Here is a 23114-nt window from a genome sequence, read left to right on the forward strand (position 1 = left end):
CAGATTTCTCTTTGATTGATCTTAGCTTGGTTAACGACATGCCAATGTGGCTGCTAAATCATTTATCTCGCTCCCGACTGTAACTATTTCATCATCATCTGCTTGCTCCTACTGCAGCTGTCTGAATAACACATCTTACGTGGCGCGAGCAATTATGGTGCTGAGTCAGGGTCGTGAATCTGGATGAATAACAAAGTGCATCTACTGTGGGTCCCCCCATCCCTCCTCCTTTATCCATTTGTCTCCCTTTTGTCTTAAATTGAGTACAGGCTTCCCTCGCTGAGATCAGAGCCTCGGCTTGTTTGGTGTGGACAGTTAGATGAGGCTGTAGCACACACACACACACACAAAAACACACAGCCGGCGCATTTAAGCCCCAGCAGGACTTGGGTGGCCTTGAATTCCACTGCTCCGGGAGGTCCACCGTGTAGGGCGAAAGGTAGACGGTGCTGTCTAAAACCAGACATTACAGCTGTACTGTGTGTCTGGACACTCAAATTATTCCCAGTCTTCTTCCATGACTGGAGACACATAAGGATCAATTCCTTCCTGGAAGGTAAGGGAATACCTCCTGAGCATCGCATTCCTCGACCCTGCTCACCGTAGGTCAGCATGACCCTATGAGAAATACTGCCACATCATCACCGTGTTTTAATGGACTGCACATGCTGCTGCAGCGGCTGCTGTTTACCAACCCAGATGTTATGCCAGTCCTCTACCAATCACACAAAAGGGTGAAAGAGGATTAAGACAAAACACCGTGGATGGATCAAAGATGCAAGAGCCCTAATTGGTCCAATTAAATGTGTTTTTGATCTCTGAATCTCCCTCCCCCCACCCACCCCCGTTACTTCAGACGAGTCGTCTCCTGCTGTTTCGCAAGTCTTACCGTAAGGTTCCAGACATGGAAGCCACTGTGAGTCATCGCTGCCCCTCAGTTGGGTGCCTTTCACTGACAAAGGCTGTAGGGTTCAGGGTTTAAGGCGCAAACACACCAACCCAACAAAGGCCACCAGCTGCGTCGCCTCACGTCGCCTTTGTCTTGGCCAAAAAGTTGCACTCGAACACACCGCAGAGAATACAGCCGACGGCCAACTACCACGTACGTTCTGCACCTGCGTGAGATGAAATGACTCTCCCTACCAGCAGGTAGCAGTGGTCTGTATTCGTCATTCAAAAAGGGAAAGCAGAAGGCCGAGGACTGCGGATATACAAGCCGTTGTTATGATACGTACATGAAACAAAGCGGCGTCTGCCGACCATTTTTACACCACTCTCACTCACCACTTGGCTTCATTCCAGATGGCCATGTCGTTGTGAAGATGAGGATGAAAAATGAGAAGGGCCTTCTGTGTTTTTCGTTGGCTTGCTTTCCTCACTTCCATTTCTCTTCTTGTGCACTGATTTGTTGAAGCTGAACAGCCAATCAGAGTGATTTCTCTCACCGACGGGCTCCGTCACCAATTCAACATGCTGAATCGGCTGAAAAGCCTCTGAAATGGGCAGACCAGAGCTGACGGCGCGGGACACGCCGCAAAAAAATAGGCCGACAGCCGACCGTCGGTGGTGTGTCAGCCTAAAGCTTGGTTTATGGTCGCCATAGTGAAGCCGGTGCGAGCTGCAAAATCACGGCTTTCGCATGCTGCGCGAAGGTGTCTCAAGTTGTCGCGGCGCTTGGTCGCGCACCTCTGAATTTTTGTAACTACCCGCCCACTACCGGGCCTTCCATTTCAACATGGCCAAGCAGGTTCGCCTGTAGAGACGTCTCTGCAACTGTTGGTTGAGAGAACACAAGGACAGTCACATGACATAAAATTCTTGGAAAGAAAAAGGCCACATACTGGGTGAAAAAAAGAGGTTTATTGTCGCAGACTGGAAAAGAATGAGAAACCGTTTTGTAAAAGCTAAAAAAAGGTCTCAAGGAAAAGAGCGGCAACCCGAGGGGAAGCACCGAGAGACATAAAAACCTTTTGACTTGGAGGTAAGCTCCAGGCAGCTACTTTCCTTTCCGGTACCACACGTTGACTTCTTGCTTATCCACAGAATATTTTGTTTGTACGCCTCCTAGCGTTTCGGAGCATTTTGCAGCGAACAATGCCTTGAGCATAAACCTCTGTCAATGCTCATAGCGCTTTCTACAGAGGCCCTCGTCATGGTGTCTCGCGCGAGTATAAACACAGCTTTAAGCTTCCGTACATGGAAGCCACTGTGAGTCACCGCTGCCCCTCAGTTGGTCTTTGCTCTCCCCTGGGTGCCTTTCATTGACAAAGGCTGTCGGCTTCAGGGGTTAATGGCAAATGTGAGTCAAGATCGCAGGAGGCCTCTGGGTGAGAAATACAGTCATAGGTTCTGGAGGCTCGAAAGGCTCAATGGATGCAGCGGACTCGTAACATGAAAGACATGCAGTGGGGAGCTCTTTCTGAGATCTGCATTTTTCTATGCAGTATGGTTTTTTTTGTCTGTCTTTGGTGCTTAGCGCTCATTGCTGTGGTGTTCCTGCATGCACTTTACAAAGATCACTTGTCAATCAAAGCGCGTGGGCGCTACCGGTGTCTTTGTCCTTGGATTGTCTGTCGACGGACTTCTGAGTTTTCCGTATGCACTCCTTTGTTCGTCTGTGCAGCCCGTGGAGGTTATTGCTGCTTGTGTTAACTGTTCAGTTCTTCTTCTATTTATTCTAAACACACACCACTGAAGCATTAGAAAAGGTCACTGCCCTGGTGTTTTGTCAGTGGAAGCCTACCAGATAACAGCAAATGGAAAGCTTTCAATGGCTATAGGTTTGCCACTGTTGTTTTAAATCGACTAAGTTGACTCGTTCTAACTAGGGCTGTCAAAGTTAACGCAATTTAATTTAATTTAAGCGCAGTTAATTTGTTTTAACGCCATTAATTTCTTTAACGCATTCGATCTTTCGGAGGTTGTAGCGGGCTCAGTTTTAAAGCAAGAGTGAAGATACTGACATCGCGATTAACTATGGACAATCATCCGATTAATCGCGATCAAATATTATATAGATTGACAGCCCTAGTTCTAACATAATTATATTAAAATCTGTCCTAAATGAGAAAAAATACCCTTTTGAATCTCCTGTTGAATCACCAGACTGAATTAAACTGAACCGAAACTATTAAAGTCCAGGGACACGTTTGGAAGTAGTTTAGTTCTCACAAAGCAACAAAGTTCACGGTCTCTCTGATGCTTTTTATCGCAGTGTCACACTACAAACACATCAAACTGTAGAGAACTTCCCGAATCCTATACTTTGTTAATTTGGTAAGCTTCTCGCAGACACATCTGCCACCCTAATTTCTAACTTCAGTGTGAGTGCCAGAGGAGAGCAGGCAGGGGAACGGCACGGAGGTCAAGACGCGGCGGACGGAGTCGACCAGTAAGGGCATCACAGCTCATCCGCGGCGAGCGCTTGTGTCACTTGATTGACAGGCCTCCAGATCTAACCTTCACCAAACTGTGTCGAGGGCAGCGGCGGCGGGGCTGAAGGGGGTAGCGCTTGTCAGCCTCGTTGAGCTTCATTCACTGGATCCAGTATAGCGTCACATGCCAGTCTCAGCCGAGGAGACATTAGTAAGACAAGCCCGTACAATCAAGTGGCCTAAAGTTTAGAGTGGAACAGTGAAGTCAGTGCTTATTTAGATGTGGATTGGTTCACAACGAAATGATAGGATGTCATGTGAATTTTTATTTGCAAATCTTGATATGTATATAGGCAACCTTGCTAACAAGTTAACCATATCAACATAGAAGATAATAATAGGTTGGTGTTGCGTTGCCCCCCAAGTAACAAAATACTGAGGCATTGCAGGTTTAACACATGCTGTACACTGAAACAAAGCGTATGCAGCATTTTGGAGTATGAATCGTGCCCAATAATTATTCATTCGAGATTACACATTTCAAGTTTGTAATAGAAAACACAAGGGACAAGGGATTTTGAGGACACTTGCAGAAATCTTTACTAGATCACATGTTGTATGACACAAAGTTGCACATTTTTGTCTTTTCTCGCGGCTTGTTTGAGCAGGAAATGGACATGCTAGAATTACATCATATGTACTTACATTAAATTGAAAGTGGTTGGTACTTAGTAATAAGTAATATTCAGCTGGACAGAAATCTAATGTTTCAAGTACGGTATGAAAGCAAAGATAGGCCATAATAATTTTAATTTTGTGTATTATATAAAAAAATATTTGAAATTTATCTGAATTTATGTTATTTGAATTTCCCTCTCAAAATTTTCCAGAAGGGAATTTTTTACTTTGCACAACTTCAAAATCTTTTTTCAGATTCATAAATTCAGATCGAAAATTCAAGTGCCCATTGCGTTGGATCATATGACTGACAACATTGAACTTAATGAGACATAGGTCTGTTCAATTCCATTCAGGATTAATCAATAACCCTCAGTAGCTCGCATGGGCAAGTTTGAATTTTTCATTTGAATTGTGTAAAAAATTTAAATTAAAAAATAAATGTGAATCAACTTTTATTGCCACACTATAATACAAGTATTTCATCCACTTTCTCCAATCCAATTTAAGCTACTTCTTTTTTGTTTTAAGAAAATGACCGATTGAATTCAATGTGAAAATGTTTTTTATTTTTTTAAATACATATTGGATTCTTGAATATTCTGAAAAATATGAGTTTATGTAACTCTATGAAAACAAACTTAAAACTTTACAAGCTTTTGAAATTTCACAACTTTTCTGAAATTCTGAAAATTAAGACAACATACATTCAGATAGATAAAGTAAAATATTGAAATGCTTTAAATTCAGTGGTATTTCAATTTCATCATGAAGTATTCAGTAGCGGTTAAATTTGACAACCTTTTTTTTGCCTCAGTGGTACAGGCCCAATCCAGGCACTGACGTATGTGAAATTTAATTTGTATAAAATTATAATATTGTCTAAATGTAAATACTGGATATATTTTTTTCCATCCTGAATAGAATACAATTCTGAACTTAAAACTGTTAATATTTTATTCGATTTTTAAGATGATTTGTTAAATTTGAAACTGTCTGCACAAAAATATTGACTTACCAAGTTTAGCCTTTAATACTAGTATTATCTTTCAGAAACCTGTTTCGACCCCACCCTATTGTAGTCTGACTAGACAAAGGCAGGGATTTGGTTGTAGATTAGTTGAGTGTCAACAGGTGATTCAAAAGGATAAGAAAAAATTAGAAAAGACGTGTAAACATAGTGATGCATCGCCATGACTATAAAGACTGAAATGTTGAATTTTCTATTACCTAATGTTGTTGTTGAAACTGGCCCCTGTGCTCCGCTGGTTACCAGTTCCCAAGCATCAACCCCCGCTCATCATCCTGTGAACTGGGAGACGGGCCAGAGCCAAACCAGTGGGACTGCTTCACCAAAGCCTTCTTTCCCAAACGCTGGCCTGCATTATGGCCCAGCCCAGCTACCAGACAGGAGACATAAACATGCCATGGCTTTAAACATGGAAATCCACGGGGCCTGTGAAATGTTTCAGCTCTGATCTCACTCTTTCCAGCATCTCTCCAGGAGTCACACCAGTGGCGTGCGGCGGGGGTGGGGTGCAATAATGGCCTTTGAAATGTCAAATCACAACACTTTTTATTTTCTTCCTACATTGCTTGTATCTGGTTGAACAAAGAATGCTTTAAATGATACCAGTTTAGGTCTTGTTGCCCTCCGGCTGCCCCCGGGTACTACTGTGGACCCCGTTTGGTCCCTCTCTTTCAATAGCGGCCTGATCACAGGGCATGACCTTCTCTGCCAGGTCGGGGTCACTGTTAGGCTTTTGGTTTTTTGCACCATGTCACTGAATCATCCCAGCACAACAGACAACCTTACCCCTGACAAAAGGGTTACTTTGAGGTTGGAGGGTGATGGGGGGGGTTGAGAGAGGGCAATGAACTCTTTTGAGAGCCACGGCGATGAGTAATGGAGCGGGCTTGTGAGAACCAGCGTTCAGGGGGGGGAATTTGTGGTTAAACATGAGCGTGCCGCCACATACCATTGTGCCTTTTCCCATCAGTGACACCCTCCTTCCTCCCACCCCCCCGCCTCCCCTTCAGCGTCACGTTCCAGCCGAGCCCCTCCAGGGCGTAGACGGCACATTCCATCTCTATCAATGGATGAGGAGAGAAAATGGATGGTTTATCTGTTTAAACAGAGAGCCAAAACCAGAGTGGTTAGCAGTTATGATGAACTCACCGACTAGTGATTCAAGCAGCCATGTGCTATTCAGCCATGTGCTATTCAGCTGACTATCAATCAACCCAGTTGGAATTTGTTTTGATTGTTCCAGGTTCTGATTAGAAAGTTGTTTCAGAAAAAAAAAAAGAAATATAAATGATGGTTATAGTGGGGCAGCTAAGCTGAAATATTCATAACAATTGTGAATTTTGCGGTAAATGCAACAAGTTTGGTACAGATGTGATATGATATATGTTATGAAAAGGGTGCAAATTTGACACCTGAGGGCCATTTTGACCCCAGTAACCCGCCTCCTCAGTTCTTGTATCATGCTGTAAACCAACCGCCGTTTTCTATGTTATACAACTATATACATTGTTTTTAAAAAATAACAAAAAATTAAATTTATACAAAATAATAAATACAAAAAATAAACAAGTAAGTGCTATGGCATATAAAATTTAAAAAAAAAAAAAAATCGAATCCTATTGGAGTTGGTACGTTACCGTGGTGGATTAGCTCGTGTGTCTCGGTGAGACCTGTGAGCTATTCCGACAGGATCTTAGATTCCTTATAGGTTCAACCAAGTCGGCTTGGTCACAGTTTAGAGACCAGACAAATATCAGCTCCCTTGCTCAGATTTGAAGGCCATTGCAAAAATAAAACATTGTCGTGTGAACCTGAAGCGCCTATACCCACTAAACTAAACAGTTCTCATGTGATCTGTGACTTGAGGTTACCGGCAATCCTGAACTTTATCCAGAGATATCTCTGGCAATTGTACAGCTAATAAAAAGAGAAATGCACCGATGGACCGCTGAAAATCTTGCCGTTTAATAGTTGTATTGGTTGTCATTCTGTCATGAAGGCAAGGGGGTGAAGTTTCACCCTGAAGTGACTGTTGTCCTTTTATTTGGTTTGTGCGTTTTTCCCAGGTTATAAACTTTTAAAAAGCACCCTTAAAAAATAGAAGAGGGAAAAAAACATGTCTGTGATCTTCTGACATCTGATCTAATCAACTTGGAAATCAACAAGAGTAAAAATAATGTATATAGTTGTATAACATAGAAAACGGTGGCCGGTTTACAGCATGATACAAGAACTGAGGAGGCAGGTTACTGGGGGCAAAATTGCTGCCATGGCTCTCAGGGGCCAAATTTGCAGCGCCCCGATATCTATATCTTTTCATAACATATAAACCTTCATCTGTGCCAAATGTGTTGCTTTTATCATACAGTATAATGTCACAGGTAGCAGTATTTTTATTTATTTTTTTCAAATTATTTGAAGAGATAATGCACTGAACACTTTTGGTCTTTCCTTCTAGTTGGGTGAAAAATACTCTGCTTTTCTAAATATAAAAAAGATTGCATGTAACATCATTATGCATTTAAGATGTTTACATCTAATTTCTCATTCTGCTGGCATTATGAGTAATACCCGTAATACAGATGTTTCTCTGAAAGAGCTGACGGAGACACACTTTCACACACGCACAGTAACAGTTCAGTAACTCATCTGAAAGTAGTTGAGACTTCAGCAGCTTGGGAAAACCAGCTAACAAAATGCCATAGCACCCCCTACTGTTGACTGGTTATTGAATTTTTTAAATTCAAATTGAATTGAAAAATGTGTTTTCACATTTCCTCTTCCATATTTACCTACACTCTTCAAAACACAGTATGAATCATTTTAAAACAGTAAAGCTTTGAGATGAGTCATATCATGTTTACATGGATTCACTTGTTTGTCTTGTTGCTCCTCACATACGCTCGCTGCAGCCTACTCACATTTTATGATTCTGCTGAGTAGAGTGGAGCGCGGCTGTAGGATTACACAGTGGAATAGTTGGAACCACAGGTGGATTTTTTTTAATAAAGCATTCTTGTAATATTGTTTTCTTCACAGGGTGCTGGAGACAGCTTTATTGGAGCGCTGGCATTTTACATGGCTCATTATCCCACAATGCCTCTGGAGGAGATGGCCCGCAGAGCCAATCAGGTGGCGGGAGTGAGCGTGCAGGCTGTTGGCACGCAGATATCTTACCCCTTCAGAAAGGACCTGCCGGCTGAACTGTTCTGAGAGCGGGCGGATCGGCGAGTAGACACCAGTGTTAATGGACCAAGGCTGGATCTTATTGACCTGGGTCACATGAAATGAGCTGCTTTTGAGAAATCAAAGAATGAGCAATATTATAAAAAACTACTGAGGATTGTTAATGATGTAACCAATGTTATTTTTAATATAAAGCTGATCCATGTCTTCAATTTCACTGCCAATACAACAGTTATGTGATGACAAGCCAATTTACAACAGAAAATCTTAAAAGCTTTGAACAGTTTAAAAACTGACAAACATCTTAACACTTAGCTTGTACTGCACATAATTACCTTAATGTATTTAATTAGCCAAATAGATCATATTTCACAAATTATTTTATTACAGGTACCTGATTTAAATGTATATTTGCATTCAAACACTCGACTGAATCTTAATCAATGATTACTGTATAATAGCCTCCAATGAATAACATCAGTATTTCACATGAGTTTCTTGTTTTAAATGGTGGTAGTCAAGACTGCCGGGGTTTTTCATCATGCTGAATTTGTGCAGCGGGGAGAGTAGAGGCCTTTTGACGGATCCCAGAAGAAATCCTCTGACGAAACACCTTGTATAATCCACGACAATAAAAAGAGTCTGTTTAAACCGAGCAGGTTTATGTTGTCCATGTGTTTTGGTGCTTTGTTAAATCGATCGGATCTTCCTCTTCTCGAAGAAAAGGACGTGCTTGTTCACTGCAAAGACAAGAAGGTAGATTTTGAATAGAAGTGACAGGGTCTGGATGAAATAAAAACAATGCAAAGACTACATATTATTATGGAGAATGGGTAAGCATTAGGGCTGTCAAAGTTAGCGTGATAACAAATTTGTTTTAACGCCAATAATTTCTTTAACAGTAACGCAACTTGCGTTTTTTAATTTGTAGCGGGCTCAGTTTTAAAGCAAGAATGAAGACACCATATGAAACAAAAAAACCTAAGGAATCCATTGGTACCAACCATGTCATACCAGCATGTCAGGGAGGAAGTTAAATAACACTAAACTTTTGCGAGAAAAAACTGGCATGGCCATTTTCAAAGGGGTCTCTTGACCTCTGACCTCCAGATATGTGAATGTAAATGGGTTCTATGGGTATCCACAAGTCTCCCCTTTACAGACATGCCCACTTTATGATAATCACATGCAGTTTGGGGGCAAGTCATAGTCAAGTCAGCACACTGACACACTGACAGCTGTTGTTGCCTGTTGGGCTGCAGTTTGCCATGTTATGATTCGAGCATGTTTTTTTTATGCTAAATGCAGTACCTGTGAGGGTTTCTGGACAATATTTGTCATTGTTTTGTGTTGTTAATTGATTTCCAATAATAAATATATACATACATTTGCATAAAGCAAGCATATCTGCCCACTCACATGTTGATAAGAGTATTAAATACTTGACAAATCCTCCTTTAAGGTACATTTTGAACAGATAAAAAATGTGGAATAAAAAAAGAATTGATTAATTTGTGATTAATTGCAATTAACTATGGACAATCATGCGGTTAATTGCGATTAAATATTATTAAATATTTTAATTGATTGACAGCCCTAATGGGCATGCATTTTTTATGCATAATATTGGAGCTTGCAGCCAATATGATTTAGAAAGAAAACTGTCCCGTTAAACTTTTGTAAAATGCTAATTGACTGGAATTGTTGTCATCAATTTTCTTACTTCTAACAAATAACTCCTAAAGTTCATATCAAGTAGCAGGTTATTGTATTTACCACTGGGATAAATATATTTACATATATAAGAATTTTGATGAGACATTGTTATAATACATTACAGTGCATCATGCCATTTGAACTGGAATCCTATAAGGTTACAACAAATACATATACAGACACTTATGTACTATGTAATATGCTGGTTAAAATACCATTATAACCTTACCAGATTCATGGTCCATGGTAGTGACTTATGAAATTATTTATTCATCACAAAGATTATCACATCTAGTTATCTACTTTAGATAACATTTTTTTCCACTGTCTGCCAAATAAAAAACTGAATTAAGTCTGACTTTAAAGGGACTGTTTGTAACTTCTTCACCCGGGTCGATATGCGCGCTCGCGTGTGGCTATGCTGTTCAGACTAAGACTCCAACACAAACTACTAGTGAATGTACAGTGGACGTTTGTGCAGAAATAAATGCTGCAGCTCCTCCAGACCAACAGAGGTTTCCCGTGTCTTGTGAAGCTCCTCAGCGAGAAACGTTATTGTCTCCGACCGGCGGCCGGTGTCTCCCTACGGCCGCGGTCGGGAGGCTGAAGCAGGAAAAGCCAACACTAGGATCAGCATTGATTCATGAAGAGACCTTCGTCTGGTCAGCTAACATTACTGCTAAGCAGGTGAAATATAGAGTGATATTGTGGTTTTAGCTGACGTGTGTCACCTCACTGTTTTGAGCGATGCTTGTTCATGTCTATTTAGAGCAAGCAAATGCGAGCCCGACGCTGACTTTCGTTGACTTAACGGCCACAGGTGTCGCTGTTAACAAGCATTTCTGATTCTTACAAACAGTCCCTTTAAGGTTTCTCAACATGAAGGTTGTTATCCCAGTGATTGATGCATTTGAAATGATCTGGACTGACACAGCCTCCAGCTACAATGATATAGACAGGTGCTTGTGTTTCCATGCTGGAAGTCCAACAAACTGGTAAAATAACCATAATCATTTTCCAGCACAGACTAATGCTTAATAAAGAGTTTTAAAGTGTGTGCATGTGACATCTGCACAGCTGCATAAGCATGTTGTTATTAATATCTTACCCAGTGGATCATGTTTGCGCAGCACCATCTTCTCTCTGAGCCGGCTCCTCTTCGTGTTGAAGAAGTAGCCTGTCCCTGCAGCGCTCATCATCTGAACCAGGATGGTCCTGATGGATAAACAACAATAACACACTTTACAGGAACTGAATATCTGCAAGTTATACAGTGTTTGATTTATTTTAATAATCCCAGTGACTTCCACTTACTTTGATTTTGCTTTGGCCACTGAGAGATGAAAAAGATGAGAGGATAAGTATTAAAATCAGGCAGTTTGATATGAATGCTCAGCAGACCAGACACACTGGCTAACAGTTAGCTCATGTTGGCTAACAGAGCTAACAGCTGGCTACATGGAGGTCAGCAAACTGACGTCATATCCTCCGTTTGAGACGAATGTTAAAATAACTACATACATTAAATACTCACAATTTGCGGTGGTAAGAAACATGTTGTAGACTTTAACCCAGCAGAGGAACACAACAGCGCTAGTAGTCGAGGGGGGTAAGTCACATTGGGAAGTCTGTACATCCGGTTTAACAAAGCACTTCCGGGTCCTCTTAAAGGAGCAGTTCAGCTGAGCAGCATTGTGTGTGTTGGTCTGGTGTCACAAATCAAAAAAAAACACCAACATTCATAACGTTTTCAGCCATAAAACCTTGTTTTTGTCCTTTTTAGGTCTTCTTTGCATGTTTTGCAATTTCCTGCCTGCAGCCCTAAAACAAGCCCTTTTCTGCAGAATGCATCCATCACTTATTTATCTTATCTTTTTATTATATTTAGCTTACATTTCTGAACTCATAACCCAATACTCTGCATCAAGATTACTCAGATCTTCTATAATAATAATAATAATAAATTGGACTTATATAGCGCCTTTCAGAAACCCAAGGACGCTTTACAAAGGGGGGCACACAAAATCATACTAATAAATAACACAGGAGAAACTATAGCTAAGTTATTAAACGAGTGATGTGTAGGAAGAGTCAGCTGAGATCATAGGCCTCGATGAACGGGTGATGCTCGAGGTGTTTTTTGAAAGTGACCAGGGATGAAGCATTTCTTATTTCAGGAGGGAGAGAGTTCCAGAGGGCGGGGGCGGCGACGCTGAAGGCTCTGTCGCCGAATGTTCTCAGCCGGGTGTGGGGGGGTGGAGAGCAGACTAGTGTCAGAGGATCGAAGTTTCCGGGATGGGGTGTAGGGGTTGAGAAGGTCGGTTAGGTACTGAGGGGCATGGAGGGATTTGTAAGTGAGAAGGAGGAGTTTATAGTTGATGCGGGACTTGACTGGAAGCCAGTGAAGGTGGATGAGTGTCGGGGTGATGTGCTGCCAGGGCCTAGTGCAGGTGAGAACCCTGGCAGCTGAGTTCTTGACATACTGGAGCCATTACAGTAGTCCATACGGGAGGTGATGAAGGCGTGAATGAAGGGTCTCTGCCACGGAGTCGGAGAGTGATGGCCGGAGTCGGGAATTTTTTTTTGAGGTGGTAGAAGGCAGATTTAGTGACGGATTTAATGTGTGAATCAAATAAGAGGGTGGAGTCCAGGATGACACCAAGGTTGCGGACCTTGTGTGTGTTGGTCTGGAGTCACAAATCAAAAAACACCAAAATTCATATCGTTTTCAGCCATAAAGTCTTGTTTTTGTCCTTTCAGGTCTTCTTTGCATGTTTTACAATTTCCTGCCTGTAGCCTAAAACAAGCCCTTTTCTGCAGAATGCATTCATCACTTATTTATTTTTGTATTTTTTTATCATATTTAGCTTACATTTCTGAACTCATAACCCAATACTCTGCATCAAGATTACTCAGATCTTCAGACCAATTGCTATTAAATATCCCACAGTCTGAGCTAAAAACAAAGGGGAGGCCGTGTGTGGCGTTTTTCAATAAGTTTGTTGCTTGCAAATCCTTTGTTTTTTGGTTTTATTTGTCTTTTAATTCAGTTTTTATATATATATATATATATATATATATTGCTTCTATTGCTGAGTATCTGTTATCCGTTTTATAAATTGTATATGTTTTCATGCTGTGTACTCTCGTGTATTTTATTATTAACTGTGAAGCACTTAGTGCTTCACACTTTTCAAAACTGCTGTTTTGAAAAGTGCTGTCTAAATAAAGTGTATTATTATTATTATTTTATTAATATTATTATTATTATTATTATTATTATTATTATTATTATTATTATTATTAATAAGAGTAGGTAGACTTCAGTTATGTGTACACAATCACTTTTGTCATTAGGGATATAGTAGGCAAATCGGTCAGTAGAGATATAGGAGATATGGAACTGTCACATCCAGAAGCAGGCTACAAGTCAGGCTCTCGATGCACTGTGGACTTGAGGTGCCTTAAAATTGAGGTGAAATAGTCATAAAACCTTGGAAAAGAAATTGTGTCTTTCCCCCCATAGCATCAAGACATCACCAGTAGGGTGTGTGAAGTAGGTATATCTTCTACATCAGAATGTTATGTGTTGATCCCCTTACGAAAAAGTAGTATACTTCAGGTTTGTTTTATGAAGTGTTTGCGTACACAACTAGTTTACATCTAAGTTGTATTTTGTAAAACAACAATACTATGAAGTGAACTATTCTGCAAGAGAACTTGTAGGTATACTGTTAGTTTACTAGTTATATACTTGCAGCCCACTTTTTAGTTCATGAAAGTACACTTTAAAGTATACTCTCGATAAACTACTAGTTTAATAGTTTTTACTTCAACTACTTGTAAGTTTTCTTAAACTTATAGTACTTGATTTATTTATGCATTACATAAAGAGACTTGCTCTTTTTACTATTTGACATGATGTTTTGTGATGAGATTAAAAAGAATAAATAAATAAAATTAGTTTTTCTCGCATGTCTCGTTGAACGGATAATGCAAAAACGTAGAAAATTCTTGATGAATTGATTCATATCAAAAGTATAATTTTGTTAAGTATATCTCTGACGAGTACATAAAAAGTAAAATTAAAGCATACTCTCTTATTTTCAGTTAAAAAGAAGTATACTAAGAGCACACTTAATCACACACCTAATAGCACCAATAAACTTATTTTGGTAAAGAAAACTGTACCTAAACAGACAATGTTTGGTATCGTCTGCCTTTTTAACAGAGTTTCACACTCATCTGGATGTAGGCTACATGTCAACATTGTAGATTTTAAGTGAATTGACTACATTCATGCATGTGGAGGGTACTAGAACAGGCCTATGCAATCTGATTATTTCAAAAGAACGAGTCCTATATTCAATGTTTGCTTGTCCACTAGTCCTGGTCATTGTGACTGACTTGGAGATTTTGCAGGTTGTGCGTGTTTCAACATTAAAGGTAGGCTACTTAAGGTCTGAGTTGAGAGCATAAAGAAGAATACTATGATGATTGAGAGCGGAGGAGGAGGAGGGGATTTTTTCTTCCTGTACAGCCAGTTGGAGTATCTCCATTTTTATCCTACTAGTGTCTAAACAAACAATCTGTCTCTATGGGGCAAAGGGGCACTGAGTTCTTCCAGTACATGTTTCTTGTTTTTTTTGCAGTAAGACATTGGCGGTTGCCATGACAGCAAATGAGCACCTATTAAGAATGTACAACCAAGATGGGATTGTTAAATGCAGCTGTGGTGGATGTGGACGTAATCATTTTCCTTTAACAGATAGTCTCAAAGAAGGCTTTGTCAGTTCCAACCAAAATCTGTCCACAACCGTTATTTTCTTCTAAAATAGTGATGCACATATATCCCTCACTCCGTGTACTGAAGCTACTTTTGGTTGACATGCAGTTTTGCAGTTGAATTCATCTCATTTCACTTAATGAATTTAGATTTAGTCCCATGAATAAACAACATAATTACAGCCATCATGGAAACATATTACACTGTTACTTGTTGTTGCTGGTCAATGGTCTCATGGCCTCAGGGAAGCAACTCCGATTTCATGAATGGGCTGTAGAGAGGAGAAGATACTCTCTGGAATGTCCCTTAGTGAAAGCCTTTTTTTCCCCTCAAAGTACTCAGGCAGATGAATGGGTTGGATACCAATAATGTGGCTTTGGAAGTCCCCTTAAACCCCTCAGAAACTAGTAACTTGATAGCCTTTTGTGTGGTGTCATTTTGCATGACGACGTATGGCAGTGGTTTCCATAAAAGGACATGTTCATAAAATATGTAAGAATGACATAACGAATAACTCGTTTCACTCTCGTGAGGTTTTACCGCTTAAGCATTTTGCCTAAAGCACCACAGACTCACAAAGCTGCCAGCATGGCAGTTGACTCGTAGTCTTGCTTGCTGAAAAACAGTTACATTTTTAAATGTTTACTTTATAATATCAGTCTAAATTGTGTATCATGTATGCAGTCACAGAATCTAAACTCCGCTTCATGTCGTTAAACCCCTCCAATAATTATTTCCCAGAAATATTTGAGAGAACATGACCTCATTGTCTGCAGCGGTACTGCCATGTTTCAGTCTGTATTATATCTCTTTATTACATGGCTTTGTTGAATACTCAATTCTGATTGGTCAATCACAGCCTTCTACGGTCTGTATTTCTTTATAGCAGACCGTTGCTATGTATAGCAGACCGTTGCTATGGGCACAGTTCTGATGTTGGACTCTGGCGGACCATTTTTGTGTCAAATTATTTATTTCTGAAGTAAGTAAATGAGTAAATAAACACAGACATGGCGGATCCCATATCACTGCAGGTGACATTGCAAATTTGTTTTAACGCCACCAATTTCACTAAATGTTAGAGAGGAAAAACTGGTCTGGCGATTTTCAAAGTGGTCCCTTGATCTCTGACCATAAGATATGTGAAAGAAAATTGATTCTATGGGTACCTACGAGTCGCCCCTTTACAGACATGCCCACTTTATGATAATCACATGCAGTTTGGGGCAAAAGCCATGCAGGTTTTTGAATGCAGTACAAATTTCTATTTCTTACTTCGCCTATTCTGAAAATGGTGTGTTTGAATATTTCTGCATATTGGGGTCCCTAAACAGTCTTGGAATTACATAAATTGGGGTATCACTGTAAAGCAGAGACTCTTGTGGATCCAATGAGCCCAACTGTATTCATGTGTGATGATGTTAGTCCCCATAGTAGCCATTTCACTGTAGTGAGACCATTTTTTTAAACTTGGCCTCACTGTATAAAATGACCTGCGGTGACCTCTAGGATAATCACATCCTCATGAAACTTTACAGCCACAAACTAGAGACCTAGGGAATTCAGAGGATGGATGGTTTTCCTAGGTGGATTGACAATAATGGGGTTTCTGAGCAATTTCCAGAACAGAAGCGCTCACCATTCAATCACAGAAAAATGCAATTCTTGAAGAAATCTCCAAATGTCAAAAGTTTTTTATACCAAATCACAGCATGGCTTTTTCTATGATGTTCCTCTATCATGTTCCTTGGTGTCTTAATGTGGTATTTTGGAGGGATTATTGATAATTTTTTATCAATTCTCAATAGGTAAAAAATGGTTAAATTTAGCACCAAATCTGTGTAAGAAATGGTATCAACCCAAAAATTGCTGCATCAACTTATGAGACATAATAGAGCATGGGAATGACCATCATTTACTTTGATCATAATGTTCTAAACCCTTATACACTTTCACAATTTATTTAAATTAATTAATTCATTCATTCATTCATTAATCATTTTTTTTATTTCTGATTTATGACTAGAACAACTTTATTTATTTATTTATTTATTTGACCTTTATTTAACCAGTCAACTGAGAATTAATTCTCATTTACAATACTTGACACACAGTGCTGAGCTGCATCTCTACATTAATCTTCAGGTTCCCAGCTTTCAGATGATGTACACCACTTCTATGTGACATCTACTGCTGACCTGCTATCTCCTCCTAAAGACCCCCTGTACCCCCCCCTAAAAGAGATTTATATCATTACTATAATGCTACAGTACTTTAAGAGAACTAATATGAAAACACTGAAGGCCATTCAGCTACTGTATCTCTCGAGCATCCGGTGTATTTTGGTGTACTCCGTCTGTATGTCGTCACTCCCGTGCTCTATTATGTCTCATAAGAACAATGCCTGAGACAGGCGGAGTAAGAATAATGGCTTATTTTCCTTCACAGCTTCTCTTCATCAAAAGAAAGGAGATCCAGTGTGTGTGCGACAGTGCGGTCCCACTAGTGCATAGATTAGATGAAAACACAAACGGTAAGTGAACACGTACTAATGAGCCTAAATGGAGCTGTATTGGTAAACCCAGTGGGGGAAAGCCATGCATTAAAGCGGAAATGAACATGAATGTTATTGGACAGGCCCGGGAGCGCTGTAACCAGGCAGGGAGCAGCTGTCAGGATGTGAGTGGAGGAGCCTGCGTCACTGAGGGATAATTCTGAGAAGGAGGCTGAGACCACTAGCTCCAGCTTCAGCTCTTCTCCTCCTCCTCCTCCTCCACCACCACCCCACCCACTCAGCACTCGCCACAGCCACTCCGGACGTTAGCTACTACTCTTTCCTTCTCCCACTTCATCGCACTTATACTCTTCACCCTATCTCACAGGCTCTTTCTTTTCATTTACAACCTATTATTTTCCAGCTGCTGTTCTATTTTAGACACTTGAGCTCAGGTTCTAATCCACAGCGGTTTACAATAAGTGAACAGGTATGGGTCAGTGTCAGTTTTGAGACATTATTATCAAAAAAAACAAAAAAATTAAAGGAGCACAAATCAAATTTGAGTGCTAATTAATTTACAAGGTAAAGGATAACTTTCTTATTTTTCTACCTGGACCCTCTTTTTCCATGGTTTGTGTCTAAGCGAGAAAACTGCAGCTGCTAAACAAGCTATAATGTAATCATTTGGGGCAACCTGGCACCGTCAGTTTACGTCCACTTAAAGTGCTTGTTTTTGCCACTGACAGGCTCAGATTGTTATTCGTCAGTGTCTGACAACATTGTGGAAAGGACCCTAGAAAGAAATTAAACCTTTTTCTTACCTTTCACTTGATCCGGTCTGTTTGTTATTGTGTGTCTCCCTCAGAGAAGTCTCGTTCTGAAATCTTGCGTCGCCTCCACATTGTAGAAATCATCTAAATATTCATCCGTGACATTGAAAATCTTTTAGATAACACTAAACTTTCTGTAATCCAACACAACAAACTCTGACAACACCGGCACTTCTCTCTCCTCTCTCACTCACGTTTCCACCGTCGTCTCTTCCGGCAACAAGTCACATGACACAATGACAAACGGAAAGGTAAGAAAAACATTTAATTTCTCTGTAGGGTCCTTTCCATAATGCTGTCAGACACTTAAAATAACAATCTGAGCACTTTTAGTGGACGTAAACTGACGGTACCAGGTTGCCCCAAATGATTACATTACAGTTCGTTTAGTAGCTAGCGGCTGCAGCGTTCTCCCCATTAGTCACTTAGACACAAGTGACTTAGAGAGCTTGCAAAGACAGATTTTTAAGTGCAGAACATGTTTTGAAAGTGAGCAAGGCCAGAACTGTGAGCTTGATAGATGTTTGGAAGTATTATCCTGTAAGACTCCTTCAAAATAAACTTCCCAACACTGTCTACCGACTTTTAAAGTAGTCTACTTTAAGGCTTTAAATGTAAAAAAGTTATGACAACTGCAGTGATATGGACATGTCACTTGTTAATCAAACAATGTTGCCAAGTATCCAAATATAATCATGATCTAAAGACACAATCTGCTTACCCAAACTGGAGGAAACACAACAAACTGAGAACTTGTTTTACACTTACCAGTCTGTTAAACTTATACTTTAAATGTCAAATTAGTAGTGTCCCTGCTCCCAGTCCCAGTAGTTTTGACCTGAATAGATTAGCATTTTAACCCTCACATTTTTGTTTGTTCACTCAATCACTTACTTGCCCACTTGCTCCCTCAAACACTCACTTGTTCACTTGCTCAGACACTAGGTTCCATTTCCCAGTTTGTACATCCTCGATTCCTTTCCTCGCCTCCTCTCCTCGCGTCTCAGTCCCTCCCACCTAAGATGCGAGCGGAGGAGGCGATAAGGGATGCAAGGAGAGAGGAAACAAGGAATTATGTTTTCAGCGAAAATGAGGCATCCTTTCAGCGTCAGCTGAAGCGAGAAGAAGAGATACTGCAGGTCCTATTGCTGCTTGAACACTTTATCATCAACATGGTACGTTTGTTGTTCAGTCCTACAATTAACACAGAATTTAACTAGATGGTCAGGAGACAACTGAAATATGAAACATTTAATCTGTGATCTGTCTTCACTTTGGTTTACAGGTATAAGATCAGTCCGATCGGCTGCAGCTTCCAATCAATAACTGATACCAAATAAGGAGGCGTGACGGTCGGTAGAAGGTTTCCGCAAAGAATACACAGGTGTATCCTCACTTATAGCTCCTCCGGCAAGCCTCCTCACTCCTCAAGATGCATTTTAGGAATTGAGATTTCCTTCAAGATGGAGCGCTGAGATCGATTTCTGAAGCACAAGACAAGGAGGCACAAAATCTGGAAATGAGAAACAGCTCCTGTCTACCTTTTTCACTCATGTTTACTTGGTCGATCATATATTTCTATACTTTGACAGACTGCCATACTGACCTAGATACTAATTGAATTAACAACCAAAGCACTGGCTGCATGTTTCCTGATATCGATTTTCCCTAGCTGATTATTATTAGTATTTCTAAAGCAGCATGTGCACAGCTCCACAGCACACCTGCACGTACACAAAGACACACTCCAACAAGCCTCAACTCGTATATTATTAGCTGTCACAACAACGGTTTGCTGTTCTTTTGACCTTACAACTCGATCACAGTAGGTGACACGATGACTCACAGACACAGAGTCAGAGGCACCACACATTGGTTCACAACTCCCCAGCTTGCGTCAGCACGATGCTCTATTAACTATTATATAAAAGGAAGGAATGAATAACAAAAGGGGGTTTCACAGAGTGTTATCCCTTCACTTCACCACATCCGAATCTTAACTATCTGAAGCAAATAAGCTGTTTTGACCTTTAAAACAAGGGAGGAATACCCTGCCTACAAACATCAGAGGAATTATCACTTGGCATATAGAAGGTACAGGGTTGTTCAGACTTTAGTGTATATACCAGTAGGTGCAAATAATGGAGAGATCTGAGGGATTACTTTATAAAAGAAAAATGCAACCACAAAACTAAACAAAACTAAAAGGCTAAACTACTCTCACAATGCAACCTTCATTACATCCCACAAAAATCAAACACACTATCTTGTTGTTTTAAGCACCACGATTAAAGTATCTCTCCTCCACCAACGCCAAGTTGGTATGTGGTCAAATGTGATTGACCATCCAAAATTGGTCCACTTATGTACAATGTGTCCCAGTTTAAGTTTGGAACAAATGTTGTTTAAAAACAAAATCTTAATCAGGCCAACGCCAAGGTGATGGATTCAATCCCCATACTGGCCATCAATACTATTTAACAGGCATATTTGCTTCCTACTTGAGCACAATGCAAACAAAACTCATTACCACTAATACTCAAAAATTAATAAAGTTTGAGATAACAGAAAGGGTTTTGGTCTGCAAAAACAAATATTTTGAGAAAGGTGGGCATTAATTCCACTTACATTTGCATGTGAAGTCAGCAGTCTACCATTTAAGCTATCTGTCAGTTCAAATGGTTAGAGTGTGGTGCTGATAATGCCAAGGTCATGGGTTCAATCCCCGTACTGGCCACCAGCTGTCTTCAGCTTTCTGTTCTTCACTAAGCTAGTAGGTGGTCACACTTGACTGACCATCCAAAACTGATCCAGTTGTGTGTTTCTAATAACGTCAAGATCATGGGTTCTATCCCAATACTGGCCAGTAGCAGTAATTTTACAAATCAATGTGTCTTCAGCTGTAGTGTTTTTTGTTCTGATACAACTGGCTTTCGGGATTCCACAAACATTCACATGTGAAGTCAGCTGTCTACCATTTAAGCTATCTCTCCTCCACCAACACTAAGGTCACACCTAATTGACCATCCAAAACTGGTCCAAATATGTATGTTTTGTCCCGGTCTACATTTGGAACGAATTTTGTTTTAGAAGCATAAAAAGTAGGCCGGTTAGCTCAGATGGTTAGAGCGTGGTGCTAATAATGCCAAGGTCATGGGTTCGATCCCCATGCTGGCCAGCTACAGTAATTTAACAAATTGCTGCAGTGTATGTTTCATGTTCTGATAAAAAGTTTGAAAAAATAGGAAGTGTGTTGCTCTGCAGAAACAAATGCAGAATGTGGACATTAGTTCTACTAACTCTTAAATGCAAAATGGGCTGTCTTTCATTTATAATTATTCCTCTCCATAGAAACTAACTGGCCAGCTATACAGTCTGCCTTTTAGACTAAGGTTAGCACTCTCCTACTTAGCACCAAAACCATGGCCAATTGTAAAGATCAAATTCTATGGGGCCATGTGGCCTAACGGACAAGGCGATGGACTTCGAATCAGAAGATCGAGTCCCTTCGTGGTTGAAAGCTCTAGCCTCTTTCTGAGGAACATGGTGGAGGCGTGTTTGACAAATGCAATGCAAACTGAACCCTCTACCAAAATTGTGTAAGTTTCAAGATTTAATACCCAGCTTGAGATAATTTTGCTCTGCACAAACAAATATCCTTAGGAAGGTAGGAATTATTACCATAAATTTTCACCATTTAAGTTATCTCTCATCCACAAACGCCAAGTTGGTACATGGTTGCACCTGATTGACCACCTTTAACTGATCCAAGGATGTACGTTTTGTCCCAATCTACGTTTTGAAGAAATTTTGTTAAAAAACAACAAAAGTAGGCCGGTTAGCTCAGATGGTTAGAGCATGGTGCTAATAACGCCAAGGTCATGGGTTCGATCCCCATACTGGCCAGCAACAGTATTTTAACAAATTGATGCAGCTGCTGTGTACGTTTCATGTTCTGATACAAAGTTCGAAATAATAGGAAGTATGTTGCTCGGCAGAAACAAATGCAGAATGTGGGCATTAATTCCACTAAATCTTAAACGCAAAATGGGCTGTCTTTCATTTCTAGTTATTCCTCTCCACAGAAACTAACTGGCCAGCTATACAGTCTACCTTTTAGACTAAGGTTAGCAATCTCCTACATAGCAGCAAAACCATGGCACTGCTGAATTACAAAAGTCTCATTTTATGTGACCACGTGGCCTAATGGACAAGGCGTCTGACTTCGGATCAGAAGATTGAGGGTTCGATTCCCTTCGTGGTTGAAAGCTACAGCCTCTTTCTGAGGAACATGTTGGAGGCGTGTTTGCGTCAGTACAATGCAAACTGAGCTATCTGCCAAAATGGTGTAAGTTTCAAGATTTAATACACAGTTTGAGATAATAGAAAGGGGTTTTGCATAAGCAAATATCTTTAGGAAGGTGGGTATTCTTGCCACACATTTTCACATGTAAAGTCAGCAATATACCAATTAAGCTATCTCTCCTCCACCAACGCCAAGCTGGTACATGGTCACACCTGATTGACCATCTAAAACTGGTCCAAATATGTACGTTTTGTCCCGGTCTACGTTTGGAAGGAATTTTGTTTAAAAGCATAAAAAGTAGGCCGGTTAGCTCAGATGGTTAGAGCGTGGTGCTAACAACGCCAAGGTCATGGGTTAGATCCCCATACTGGCCACATTCAGTATTTAGTCTTCAGCTGCAGTGTACGTTTCATGCTCTGGTACAAAGTTTGAAATAATAGGAAGTATGTTGCTTCGCAGAAAAAAATGCAGAATATGGGCATTAATTCCACTAACTGTTAAATGCAAAATGGGCTGTCTTTCGTTTCTAGTTATTCCTCTCCACAGAAACTAGCTGGCCAGCTATACAGTCTGCCTTTGTTACTAAGGTTAGCGCTCTCCTACTTAGCAGCAAAACCATGGCACTGCTGAATTGTAAATGTCCATTTTTATGCGACCGCATGGCCTAAGGAACAAGGCGTCTGACTTCGGATCAGAAGATTGTGGGTTCGA

At 40.4% G+C, this 23114-nt stretch overlaps 2 protein-coding genes and 4 non-coding genes across 7 annotated transcripts in view; 5 read left to right on the forward strand and 1 right to left on the reverse strand.

Annotated features, from left to right (window-relative positions):
- The window catches only part of rbks (ribokinase), a 43162-nt gene extending 34239 nt beyond the window's left edge, over positions 1-8923 (forward strand). For both annotated transcript variants that reach the window (XM_037796516.1, XM_037796517.1), the window contains one exon: positions 8122-8923. In XM_037796516.1, coding sequence (XP_037652444.1) covers positions 8122-8295 — 174 coding nt within the window. In that variant the 3' untranslated portion in view covers positions 8296-8923. The remainder of the gene's footprint in view (positions 1-8121) is intronic.
- mrpl33 (mitochondrial ribosomal protein L33) lies at positions 8429-11647 on the reverse strand. Its single transcript, XM_037796518.1, has 4 exons — positions 11519-11647; positions 11299-11317; positions 11093-11199; positions 8429-9008 (listed from the first exon to the last, which is right to left on the reverse strand). Exons 1-4 carry the CDS (start codon positions 11538-11540, stop codon positions 8959-8961), a joined length of 198 nt encoding a protein of 65 aa, XP_037652446.1. The 5' UTR covers positions 11541-11647; the 3' UTR covers positions 8429-8958.
- A 9554-nt stretch (positions 11648-21201) lies between these two features.
- On the forward strand, positions 21202-21275 carry trnai-aau. The gene has a single exon. It is a non-coding gene; the product is annotated as a tRNA-Ile (tRNA).
- Positions 21276-21929: 654 nt separating this feature from the next.
- On the forward strand, positions 21930-22003 carry trnai-aau. Its single transcript has one exon. It is a non-coding gene; the product is annotated as a tRNA-Ile (tRNA).
- A 286-nt stretch (positions 22004-22289) lies between these two features.
- trnar-ucg lies at positions 22290-22362 on the forward strand. The gene has a single exon. It is a non-coding gene; the product is annotated as a tRNA-Arg (tRNA).
- A 341-nt stretch (positions 22363-22703) lies between these two features.
- Positions 22704-22777, forward strand: trnav-aac. Its single transcript has one exon. It is a non-coding gene; the product is annotated as a tRNA-Val (tRNA).
- Positions 22778-23114: the final 337 nt, after the last annotated feature.

Source organism: Sebastes umbrosus, chromosome 16 (genome assembly GCF_015220745.1).
Source record: "Sebastes umbrosus isolate fSebUmb1 chromosome 16, fSebUmb1.pri, whole genome shotgun sequence".
Lineage (NCBI taxonomy): Eukaryota > Metazoa > Chordata > Actinopteri > Perciformes > Sebastidae > Sebastes > Sebastes umbrosus.

Coding starts and splice junctions, on each gene's coding strand:
- mrpl33 (XM_037796518.1), bottom strand. CDS start 11,540: ATGTTTCTTACCACCGCAAATT. Junction 9,009..11,092: donor GCGCAAACATGATCCACTGG/GTAAGATATTAA, acceptor TTGTCTTTGCAG/TGAACAAGCACGTCCTTTTC.